This window comes from Juglans regia, chromosome 13, assembly GCF_001411555.2.
Source record: "Juglans regia cultivar Chandler chromosome 13, Walnut 2.0, whole genome shotgun sequence".
NCBI lineage: Eukaryota > Viridiplantae > Streptophyta > Magnoliopsida > Fagales > Juglandaceae > Juglans > Juglans regia.
The window spans coordinates 8,169,258-8,182,064 of record NC_049913.1 but is presented as its reverse complement, the minus strand read 5'-3'; the positions used below and the strand labels follow the sequence as shown (position 1 = coordinate 8,182,064).

General features: G+C 34.5%; 2 protein-coding genes across 2 annotated transcripts; both read left to right on the top strand.

The window, feature by feature from the left end:
* On the top strand, positions 1 to 853 carry LOC108997315. Its single transcript, XM_018973523.1, has 2 exons — positions 1 to 557; positions 664 to 853. Exons 1-2 carry the CDS (start codon positions 1 to 3, stop codon positions 851 to 853), a joined length of 747 nt encoding a protein of 248 aa, XP_018829068.1.
* Positions 854 to 10,184: 9,331 nt separating this feature from the next.
* Positions 10,185 to 11,444, top strand: LOC108997316 (uncharacterized mitochondrial protein AtMg00810-like). The gene is made up of 2 exons (XM_018973524.2): positions 10,185 to 10,248; positions 10,639 to 11,444. The coding sequence occupies exons 1-2, from the start codon at positions 10,185 to 10,187 to the stop codon at positions 11,442 to 11,444; spliced, it is 870 nt and encodes a 289-aa protein (XP_018829069.2).
* The last annotated feature ends 1,363 nt before the right edge of the window (positions 11,445 to 12,807 follow it).

The window sequence follows — 12,807 nt, the reverse complement described above, 5'->3', positions numbered from 1 at the left end:
ATGGAGCAAGTTAGCGCATTGACATTGAGCGAGACTGCTCAGAAGTTTGGAGATCCCGGCTCTCCCTACATTTCCATTATGATTGGTGAGTCACGCATTGAGAGAACTCTACTTGATTTGGGGAGTAGTGTGAACTTGCTACCGTTCTCAGTGTATGAGCAGTTGAGATTAGGTGAGCTAAAAAATACCTCCATCAAGTTACAGTTAGCTGACAGATTAGTTAAGGTGCCGAGGGGTATTGTTGAGAATGTGTTGATCCATGTGGATAAATTTTACTACCCAGTGGATTTTGTAGTTCTTGATATGCAGCAGCTAGCCACTACTATTTACCAAGCACCTGTCATCCTAGGGCGTCCATTCGTTACTACCTCCAATGCACTGATAAATTGTCGAAGTGGAGTACTTAAACTCACATTCGAGAATATGACATTGAAAATGAATGTGTTCAATACTTGTAAGATGCCTGGTGATTGCGACGAGTCAGAGGTGCATGTTGTTAATTTGATTTCAGAGCTTGATGAAATAAAGAGAGAGTGTGCTGGTCCAATTCCCGCTTGGCAAATGAGCGAATGAAGGTCTTGTATACAAGAAGATCCATGACAAACATCTTGTTCCTGATCAGAAAGTGCTCATCTACAATTCAAGACTGTATTTTTTTTTCAGGAAGCCGAAATCTCGATGGAAGGGGCGGTACATTGTAAAAGAGGTTCATCCTCACGGGGCAGTAGACATTGTCAATCCAAAGAATGGCAATAGCTTCACTGTCAATGGACAATGTCTAAAGCCGTTTCTGAAGGTATTTGATCCACACAAAGAGATCTTGCTTGTGCAAGATTCTAGGGAAGTGTTTTGATCTCTTCCCCCTTTACAGTTTTATTTACTTGTATTTTGTTTGTTTTTATTTGTTGTTTTGTTTTGATTTTATATTTCATGTTATTTTTTTTTTGTTTTGCTTGCTTATTTCTGTGCACTTTGTTTTCTTTAGTTCGATTCATTGAGGACCATGTCTCTCACTAGTTGGGGGTAGCGTGTGTGCACAGTTTAAAAAAAAATTATATGATGTGCATTGATACATATATGATTGACACACACTCCAATTCCGGTATTTTGTGAAATCTGAGCATCTTGGTGGAGTAGTTGAGCGGAATCATTTTGTGAAGATTTATTTTCAAGCTTAAACATAGAGCATGATTTTTGATGCATCATATTTTATTAATGTGTGGCTTTAAACACCAGGATGCTATACTTATTGATATGAGATTTGATAAGATTTTTGTAGAATAAATGGTAAATTTTGAAGGACATTTTGCACATACTTACACTTGTAGTGTTCCTTATTTACTGTTCATTGATTTAACACAGTAGAAGTAAATTGCAGGATTGCCGAGCCATGCTTTTCAAAAAAAAAAAGAAGAAGAATAAGAAGAAAAGGAAGAAGAAAAGGAAAAGGAAAAGAAAACAAAGAAAAAAAAATAGATTTGAAAAAAACAAAAAAACAAAAGAAGGTTAAAGGCGACTTAGTGAACTTTCCTAAGTAAAGGGCTAGAAACAGTTACCCAAGATTTTGGAGGTTGAGTGTTCAACCTTTAAAAACAGAGCTAGCGTGAAAACTGCTAGTCTCTTGGACTTTGCGGTAGTTAGAATCAGCAATGATTAATCTTAAGGTTGAAAAATCCTATGACAAATTATGGTTAGTAATAAGGAACACACAACCAGTTTAGCTCTACACACACATTTGAGTTCTGGGAAATTTGCCTCAATTCTATGTGAAAGATTGTTGAGATAGTCTTGGTGGGTATAACTCTTGGGGGTTGAGTAGTAACGTGTCACTTTTGTGAGAATTCATAATTGGGTTTGCTTATTTATGTTTGGATTCCGATCGTTATGCAATATTCATCTCAATTAATTTTCACTATTTTGTTCAAGGATTTGCAAAACGCTAGTTGAGGGGTGTGATTGAGCTGAATTATTGTATATTTTATACATTTAGAACCAATATATTTTATTTATTTCATTACATTATTATTGGTTTTTTATGAAAAAAATGGTCAAGATGAATAAATCTGAGTTGTGATTTAAATTGGTTAATAGCATGATTTATGCTTAATTTTATAATTTGTGATTTAATTGGACAATGTTCATTCACATGCACAACATATTTTTGATATTCTATTATTCTTATTTTATTTTATTTTTAATTTCAAATTCAAAAGACTTTCAAGTGGGCAAGACGTTGGAACAATTTAAAAACTTTCAACAAGTGTAGGACTCTTCAAATAAGGATAATGATGGGGTTTGAAAGTAATTCGGATCAGAATCAAGTTTTTGATAGAATTGACACACTTTAGTATTTTAATCATAAATTTCCGTTCAAATATCGGATTGATAAGATTCTTGATGCGTTGTAAAGCTATTTTAAAGGGCCACAAAGTTATCTCTAATAAGAATTTCCAAATTCAAACTCCTGAAGCACATATGTAGCTGTCAAGTTGTGTCCTAAAATTTAAGTGATTTTGTGTGCGGGAATATGAAGATATTAGAGTTTTTTTCCTACCCTATTTAAGCATATTATTAGCACGAAATTAGAGATATTTAGAAAGCAGCACCGCACATTTGAAGAACTCTTCCAGGGTCCAATTGCCGCTCTAGCCGCTTCCTCCATTGCCTACCACCTCCATCTCCATTCATTTGGCTTGCTCTTTTCACTCTCTACTATTTATTTTTTAATTTAAAGTTTGTGATTTATTTTTGAGATATTTAGCTTAGACTTTTGGGCATTTTATTTTCTGTTTATTTACTTCGTGTTATTTATTTTTTTCGATTCTTTAAACTTTCATTTACAGTGATTACAATTTCTATAGATTAATTTTGAGAATTTGTGATTTGAATACAATGATGAATCCTAGAATCTTGATTTTGGGGTTTTTCAATTTTCAGTTCGTATTTTGTCAATTACTTTCTAATCTAATTTAATTCTTAGATTAGTTTTATTAATCTCTCAGTTTCATTACATATTAGATCGATTAGAGGTTAATTAGGACTTAAATAATTTATGTTTTATTGTTTAGTTTTTAGATTAATTAAGATTGTTTAGTTTAGTTAATTTTTTATTATTGTTAATTTCAATTTGTTAGTTTCTTTTACATTTCATTTCAACACTCAAAAATTCAAAAATATGAATCTAGTCCATGACTATTGCCCTTTTCATTCTTATTGCACTCTTCCATCCATTGCACATACCATCATTTTTATTTTCTCTTTGTGAATATTTTCACTATTTTAACGAGTTTGATTTTAAGTAACTTTCTATGAGGAGACGATTTATGAATTTATTCCTAATTATTACGTAACATCCTCCTGCATTTGGGATAGCCTTGGTGCTGTTAATTTTGGAGTGAGTCAGTGATCAAAAACACATTTTTGGACTTAAATTATAAATTTAAATTTATAAATATGACTATAATTTAAAAACTATATAGTTTATAAATTTGTTAATGCACATTTTGTATAAGTTATAGTGTAGTAGAATGATCCTTTTATATATTACCTTCACAATAAAAGTCTCACACTTAAACAATGTGGGACTCTTGTATTGTCTTGACAATTTATAAAATGGTCACCTTACTACATTACAACTTACATAAAATATGAAGTAAAAATTATATTTAATACATATTATTATATTTATATATAGTATAAATAATAAATATTTATAAATATGTATAGTATATAATATATAAATATATATTTATATAATAAAATATATAAGTGCAGGGCAGAGTTGGACCTTCCTTGCCCCCTACCCCAACTAGGGGGTCAGATGCGGGGTGGGGCGAACGAGGAGAAGCGACACATTACGGATTTGAAATATTATTTTTATTTTTGTAATCTTATTCAAATAAATTTTGTTTTATTGTTTTCTAAATTAAAGAAAATACTCTAACCACAAAAAGATGACACAAAAGTAATCTTATAGACTAACGTGACTTAATGTTGTTCGTCAGATTATAAAATTATTTTTATTGTAAAATAGATATAACAGATCAGATAAAATTAATTTAATTTGTGAGATTATTTATATATATATATTTTTTGTAGATGTAGCAATATTCAAAAATAAAAATATCGTAGAAAATGAGATTTGATATTCCTAATCTAAATGTAGTTGGTAAGGGTACGCCTGGTTCACGTAATCAGTATTTCTAATTTCTTAAAATAATAGGTCTTATTTCAATTATTTTGTTCGGTAACAACGTATAAACATAGCATCGGAATTAGAGCCAGTTTCTCCGAAAAAAAAAAAAAAGGACAAATAATTATCATCTTCGGCCTCCCAATTGACCACGTTACAAAAAGCCCACCATTGATGACCAAAAGGCTAGCTTTTGCCACTCGATGTTCTGGAGGTGGTTCGAACGACTCTCAGAATGTCAGTGATAAGAAGTTTACCATTTTGGATGAATTTAATACGGAGGGTGAACAGCTCTAGAATCTCAGAATGTCAATGATTTTATCAATACGGCGTTTATCAATAATTTTCACATAATTTTGATTAGGAATTTGGTTTCAAAATTATGAATGTAAGTCTCAAATTTCTTTTTATATAAAATATTTATTTATTATAAGTGATGATTATTAATAAAATTGAGATATAGTTATCTTTATATATAAAATATACATACCGTTGATATATTTAGTAAATAGGAGTTCGGTTACGTTTGGATAGTAAGATAACCTTATATAATTTGTGAATAATAGTGAAAAATAGTAAAAAATTAAGAAAAATGCTTGTTACAAGCGCCTGATGTAAATGGCGTGTAAATATGGCTGATGTGAAAATACTTGATGAGAGAGAGATCGAACTGATGAGTGAGAAAGACAAAGCTGATGTGAGAGAGAGCTAAGGAGAGAAAGACCGAGCTAATGAGAGAGAGAGCTAATGAGAGAAATAATTCATTTTAAATCTGACGTGACTTGGACGACCGCACGTAGATTGTATCTACCGACTGTATATAAAAGAACTGAAAAATTAATAATAAAATATTAAATAATAATAAAAATATGTGAAAATTAATAATATAATATAATATTAAACAATAGTGAAGTGATCTCACTGTCTAATAATTGATGTTGTGAAAAATAATAATAATAAAATAAAATAAATAATAATTCAATCACAAACGATATAAAGTCTATTTTATTTCTCTCTCTAGGGCTGCCTCTCTATTTTTCTTTGTTAGGTGCCTCTCCCTTTATTACAATACAAAACATAATCGGAAGAGAAATTTTATTTATAATTTTTATTTAAAAATTGTATATACAGATCTTTTATTAAATAAAAAAATATTATTTTATAAGAAATATTTTTATAATTTTAAAAAATTTTAAAAATAAAATTATCTAAATTTACATTATAATTTCTAAATACAGACTGTAATGTAGCATTGCTCTGATCATAGGCATGCGAATTTTTTATTTGATTTTCGTTCTAGTCAACCTGATGAGTGACAGTTGAGCAAAATTTTTGTCTGATCTTTACTTGAACCAATTGACGAATGAACTTCAAACAAACTTTTTATCTAATATTCACTTTAACGTTATATCGATTGAAACCTGAGCGAACTTTCAACTTTCTCCCCCTTTCGGTGGTCAAAAACTTATTTGTCAGACGATGTCATTTATTTTTGTCCTCTGGTCAAAAAGCAATTATGCTGATTTTATTTCAGCCAACAACAACCCACGATACCCGAGACGGTGCAATTCTAAGCTTAATTAACCTAATAATTAATAAAAAATAATTTACATATAATATTTTATACAATTGTATTTTAAATTAAAAATATTTTTATAAAATATTTTTATTTTATAATATTATATAATATATCATTACTCATAATTAATAATCAAGCTGTAACCATCAATTTCCAGACACTCCGCCGAAAAAAGAGCATTCAACTCAACGTGTACAATGTATCATTCTTTTTCTTTTTTTTTTCCCCTTTAAAACAATCTCTTTTTAATATTATTAATGACAATTATTTCTAAAATTAAGTTGGGTGGCCAAATTTTTAGTTTGTTTGACTCTGCCGATTGTTGATTGCTCGTCCCTGTCAACCACGACATTGTCATTGTGAGAGGCCTGGGAAGTCAGCGACAGCCCGGTTTTGAGGCTGGACCTTACGACCTACTTGTAAGTCTAGAACTTATAAAATATGGGTACTCTGAAAATCTGACCGTCTGGGTTGATTTAAAATGGCCCTCTATATCCACTTTTGCAGCAGCCTGACGGGTATCACGTGATGTGATATGTTAATTAATTTAAAAAAAAGTGGGAAGAAAATAATAATAATAATAATAATAATAATTATAAGTTTGAAAAAGATAAATCTTATATAAATTTTTTATAAAAAATAAATTTTACTAATAAAGAATAATTTTTTTCTATTTTTTTAAAGTGATGTTTGCTTTTTTCCAAGGATTTACATCAGACTTATTTATTTGAGATTTGTTCAAATTATTTCTCAAGAAAAAATAAACTTGTTTCGGACTATTATAACTTTCAATTAAATCCATCTCATTTCATCAACTTTAAAATTTTTTTACATAAAATATAATAAACAATTTAATTTTTATAAATTAATAAATAATAATAATAATAAAAATAATATTCTAATAATATTTTATTTAACTTTTAACTTTTATCTCAACTCATTATTAAAACCTAACCTTACACATCAGACAAAAATCAGAGTGATTAATATATATATCGAAAATACGATATTTATAAGTTTGGTGGGTAGACATATTATTTATTATATAATTATAATTAGAGTTCTTATCGACATAATCATCAAATCAGCACCAAATCCGCACCAACATGATTTTAGAAATTAGGAATATACATAGTTACCATATACATTATTCTTACCATACATTGTATAAAAAGAAAAGTTTGATCTTTACAATTTTAACATGGTATCAGCATAATCGATCCACCCTCTTCCGCCACCATGGCTACTTCCTCCTCAACCTCGTCAAATCCCCCTATCTCCTCCCCTTATCTCCTTCATTCTTTTGATTCCCCAAGTCTCATCCTTGTTTCTGGTCTCCTTAATGGTGATAATTTTACCAAATGGTAGAAGGTCATGACATGAGCCCTCACTGCCAAAAACAAATTGTCTTTTGTTGAAGGCATACTCCAATAACCAAATCCCACTTCCCTCGATTATGCTCAATAAAATCAAACCAAAGCCATGGTTCTTAATTGGATCCTCAATTATATCAGCCACTCGATTGCCAACTCCCTTGAATACCATACTGATCCTTGTGATGTATGGCTTGACCTCACATCCCGCTTCTATCACGGCAACAACGCCCACATCTATCACCTCAAACGTGAACTCTCCTCCCTGCAACAAACCAAAAATTATGTCTATGAGTACTACAACCAAATTAAACAAAATTGGGATGAACTAAATCATTTATAGAACAACCATGATCTCAAAGAATTGCAAAAACAGGCTGAAGATGAACGTGTATTTCAATTCTTGCTTGAGCTCAGTGATTCTTTTGCCTCTCTCTGAACCCAGATCCTAGCCATGGATCCTCTCTCTTCCATCTCCAAAGTTTTCTCCATTCTTTTTTAGGAAGAACAGCAACGGGTCTTACATCTATTGCCACCATCGTCTGATTCTCTTGCTTTGGTAGCCCGATCTACTGCTAGCCCGAAACCACCCCTCAAGTGCACAGAATGCGGCAAGGATGGCCACCTTCGCAACCGCTGTTGGAGGATCATTGGTTACCTCCTGGCTGAGAACCTCGCACCAAGCCTTGCCCCTCTCTTCTCGGCAAACCATCGATGCTTGCAAATCAAGCCTCCGCATCTCTCTTTGCCTTGAGCCCAATCCCTAGGTTGTCGTCGGACCTCTATCAGAAGCTCATGGACATCTTTGTCTTCCTTTCATTTCGTCGGTAACAGTTCCTCCACCCCTATTTCCTTCGATCACCACCGAGGTTGGGTTGTAGACTGCAGCGCAAGTGACCACATGTGTCACTGTCGCGCCTTATTTTCCGATCTCAGGAGCCCAGCGTCAGAGAAAATGGTTCGGCTACCCATAGGCCAAACCATTTCCTAGGGCAGCTACCCGCATGGTGCGGGGCGGGGGGACCTTTCCTCGCACCCTCCCCACACCATGCGGGGGTTGGGGTTTTTTCCTCCTTCCCCAATCCGCCCCACCCATCGCCTAGGCCAACACATTGGGTCTAAAAAAAATTTTTTGTCAAAAACAAATTTTTTAGACCTAAATTATAATATAATTTAAATTATAAATTTATAAATAGAAAAAAAACTTAAACTCATTAAAGTTAGATTTTGAATTGTCTTGGCCTCTTAGGCCAATTTTTATATAAGAGGCCAAGGTAATACAATAATCATATTTAAACAATGTGGGACTTAGTAGCAATCCGATAATTTGAATATAATTTCAAGTCTTTAATAAATTGTATATATCTATATACAATATATTTATTTATATATATAAATATATATATTTTTTTTAATATATGTGGAGCTGAGTGGGGGGTGGGGTCTTGCTGGGGTCATCCCGCCCCCGCATGGGCGGAGATGGGTAGCCCGCCCGCCCATGTGGGGTCGGGGCGGACGGGGTCGGGGTATGAGGCCCTACTGCCCACCCTTACCATTTCCATTGAAACCGTCAGCACCTGTATCCTCTCACACATTCTTATTTTACAAAATATCCTTTGTATCCCTAAATTATCTTTTAATCTATTATCTGTCCCTCAACTCACTACTAATATTTTCTGTGTTGCTTCTTTTTCCTCTACTACTTGTCTATTTCAGGACCCACATTTGACAAGGCCGATTGGAGCGGGTGAATTTTACAATGGGTTTTACGTGTACCGACCCAATCCCATCCTGGCTCTCCTTGCGCAGCTACTACTAATAAAACCTTATGGTACCAACGCATAGGTCACCCTTCTAGCTTCACCATTCCTAGCATTTTAAATAATCCATGTGTTATTTTTTATTGTGATATTTGTGCTCGTTTTAAGCACACCAGACTACCTTTTTATTTTCATACTAATAAAAGTGTTTTTTCTTTTAATCATATTTTTTGTGATATTTAGGGTGGTTATCATACATCTTCCATATGTAAGGCTCATTATTTTCTCATGATAGTCAATAATTTTTTCCGCACTACTTGGATATATCTTATGCGTTATAAATCTGAGGTCTACACCCATCTTGTGCATTTTTTATTTTACTTTTGTCCAAGATCAATTCAATACTACTATTAAAATCATTAGAACTGATAATGGATAAGAATTTCTCTCCCACAAATTTTAAACCTATCTTCATGATCATGGCATCATTTATGAACGTACCCGTGTTGAAATTTCACAACAAAATGGTGTTACGGAATGTAAATATTGACACTTTCTGAATGTTGCTCGCAGTCTCCGTGTTTAGGCCCATTTACCTTTAAAATTTTGGGGTGACTGTGTTCTCACTGCTACATATCTCATCAACCGTACTCCAAGTCGTATCCTCCAAAATAAATCTCATTTTGAAATCCTCTTCACTAAAACACTCAATTATGATCAATTTCGTGTGTTCGGTTATCTTTGTTACGTCCAAACTCTTCATACTCATCATGATAAATTCTACCATCGTGCCTACAAATGTAATTTCCTAGGCTACCCTAGCACTCACAAAACTTATGAACTCTACAAGCTTGACACCCAAGCAATTTTCTACTCCCGTGACGTCACTTTCCACGAACAACAATTTCCATTTCAACACATTTCTGACTCTTCTCTCCCCTCTCTCCCTATTCTTCCTCTTTCTGTCCCTGAACCTATCTTACCACCAACCTTTTCTCCTCTTTCACTTAGTACTCCCGACTGTTCACCTCCACCTCCCTCTCTTCGTCCTCGCCACACAACTACTTGCCCTGCTTATATTCATCTGTTTGACTTTTCCCACGGAGCCCATGGCATCCTCACCCTCTGCACGAACCTCAAGTACTGTCCATCCTTTATTTGCTTTTCTTTCCTATTCACGTTTCTCACATTCTGACCTTACTTTTTTAAATGCTCTCACCGCTTCTGTTGAACCCTCATGTTATTTTGATACTCTTCCTCATTCTCATTGGCGAGAGGCCATGTTTGCTGAAATCCGTGCCCTTGAGGACAATTCAAGTTGGACACTTGAGCTACTTTCTCCTGGTAAGAAGCTCATTGATTGTAAATGAGTATTCAACAATAAGCTCAAAGCATATGGCTCCATCGAATGATATAAGGCTCGGCTCATAGCCAAGGGCTACATTAAGGTTGAAGGCCTCGACTATCATGAGACCTTTGCCCTTGTCTCCAAAATGACTATTGTCCGGTGCTTGTTGGCTGTTGTTGCTACAAAACAATGGATTATCCATCAACTTGATGTCAACAATGCTTTCTTACATGATGACCTTGATGAAGAAGTATACATGACTCCACCACCTGGATATTACATCAAGGGGGAGACTCATGTCTGCTGCCTCCGAAAATCCGTTTACGGCCTCAAACAAGCCTCCCCTAACTAGTTTTTTAAACTAATCACTGTACTTCTTGATGCAGGTTTTCATCAGTCTCTGGCAGATTATTTTTTATTCACTATGGTCACTCCTACCAGCATCACTCTTGTCCTCTTCTACGTTGATGATATCCTAGTTGCTGGTAATGACATCTCTCAAATCGAGGTTTTCAAAAGCGTTCTATCTACACACTTCAAAACAAAAGATCTCGGTTCCCTGGAATATTTCCTTGGGCTCAAAGTTGCTCTCTCATCGAAAGGCATCTTCCTCAACCAACGCAAGTATGCCCTTGATATCCTTTTTGATAGTGGCCAACTTGGTTCATGGACCTCTCATTTTCCCATGGAACAACATTTGAAGCTCACAAATCATGATGGCGATCTCCTACCCGATCCCTGTGTCTATCGACGGCTTGTCAGACGGCTCATCTACTTGACCATCACATGTATTGATATTGTCTATACAATGAATATTCTCAGTCAGTTTATGCATGCGTCTAGAGTCCCTCACATGACTGCTGCCACTCGTGTTCTCCGTTACATCAAAGGAAGTCCAAGATATGGGATTTTCTTCTCATCATCTAGTGGGGTCAACATCACAACATACACTGATTCTGATTGGGCCAGTTGCCCTGCCACTCGCCGTTCGACCACAAGATATTTCATTCAGTTAGGTACGAGTCCTCTCTCTTGGTGTACAAAAAAAAAAACTACAGTGACTCGTTCTTCTGCCGAAGTTGAATATTGTGCCATGGCTGTCACCACCTATGAACTCATATGGTTGAAGCAACTTCTCACTAATCTTGGTATCCCTTATCCTGAGCCCATCACTTTACATTGTGACAATTAGTCTGCTCTCTACATCGCTCACAATCCTGTGTTCTATGAGCTCATCAAACACATTGAGATTATCTATCACATCATTCATGATAAGATCCACTCGGGTCTTCTTACAACAATTCATACCTTATCCCACAAGCAAGTTGCCGACATCTTCACCAATGCCTTAGGTCGGGATTTTTTTTATCATTATTCACGCAAGTTGAGCATTACAGACCTCCTTGTGCCAACTTGAGGAGGAGTATTGAAAGAATCACCAAATCAGCACCAAATCCGCACCAACATGATTTTAGGAATCATGAATATACATAGTTACCATATACACAATCGTTACCGTATATGGTATAGTCATTGTATCCATTTATTTATACGTTCATTCTATGTAAAAATCAATTTGCAGTAAAAAGAAAAGTTTGATCTTTGCAATTTTAACAATTCTTTTACTCAGCATCTTTACATCACATACTTACTGATGTGGGTCTTTATTTTTTATCTTTTTAATTTTTTTCTCAACAAGTGTGTAGTGTAGGGCTGCTAAATAGATTTTTTTTTATAATTATAAAAAATTTAAATATCAATATTTTTTTAACATGGTGGGTGTAAAAGAACAAGTAAACATGACCAGTTCAACTGAAGATTCAAAAGTTTAAGACTTCCACAACAAACCTCTTATCTGCAAAATCTATTAGTTAGACATGCAATCTATTTTTGAATTCAAATCAGATGATGTATAGGCTGCTTAGTTAAGAGATAATATTCTGTAACAGTATGAGCTCATCTTAACTCTATTTAAATACTTTGTAATTCACAAATGAAGTTATCAAGGATTTCCAAAACGTAGCACTATTCTACATGGTATCAGTCAGCCCGAAAAAGACCAAAGTCTCATCCTCCTTTTAAAAAAATAAAAACATTTGATGGCCTCCTCTTCCTCATCTACCACAACTTCCCCTATTCCCTCTCTCTCAAGTTTACCTCTTGCCCTTAGTATCAAACTAAACCATTCTAATTATCCTGTTTGGAAAGTTCAGGCCCTACCATATTTTCGTTGTCAAGCTATCTTTGGCTATCTCGATGGTACTATCCCGCCCCCTCCACAAGAGATAGATGCCCCTCATCCCACCTCAGGTGCCATTACTAAAATACCCAATCCTTAATATGACCATTGGCTTCGTCAGGAGTCTTTAATCCTTGCCACCATAAATACTTCTCTTACTGAGGATGTTCTCTCTCAAATCATGTCATATACCACCTCTCGTGATGTATAGCTTGCACTTGAATGAAAATTTTCTTCCATTTCCCATGCTAAAGCTATTCAAATTCGCACTCAGCTTGCGACTGCACGTAAATGAGCTATGTCTGCCAAGGATTAT

What these genes read in the sequence shown, in the direction of transcription:
- LOC108997315 (XM_018973523.1), top strand. Translation starts at nt 1, where the DNA reads ATGGAGCAAGTTAGCGCATTGACATTGAGCGAGACTGCTCAGAAGTTT. An exon ending in GCTGGTCCAATTCCCGCTTG is followed by an intron (nt 558 to 663) that starts GCAAATGAGCGA and finishes TTTTTTTTTCAG; the next exon opens with GAAGCCGAAATCTCGATGGA.
- LOC108997316 (XM_018973524.2), top strand. Translation starts at nt 10,185, where the DNA reads ATGTTTGCTGAAATCCGTGCCCTTGAGGACAATTCAAGTTGGACACTT. An exon ending in ACTTGAGCTACTTTCTCCTG is followed by an intron (nt 10,249 to 10,638) that starts GTAAGAAGCTCA and finishes TTCTTGATGCAG; the next exon opens with GTTTTCATCAGTCTCTGGCA.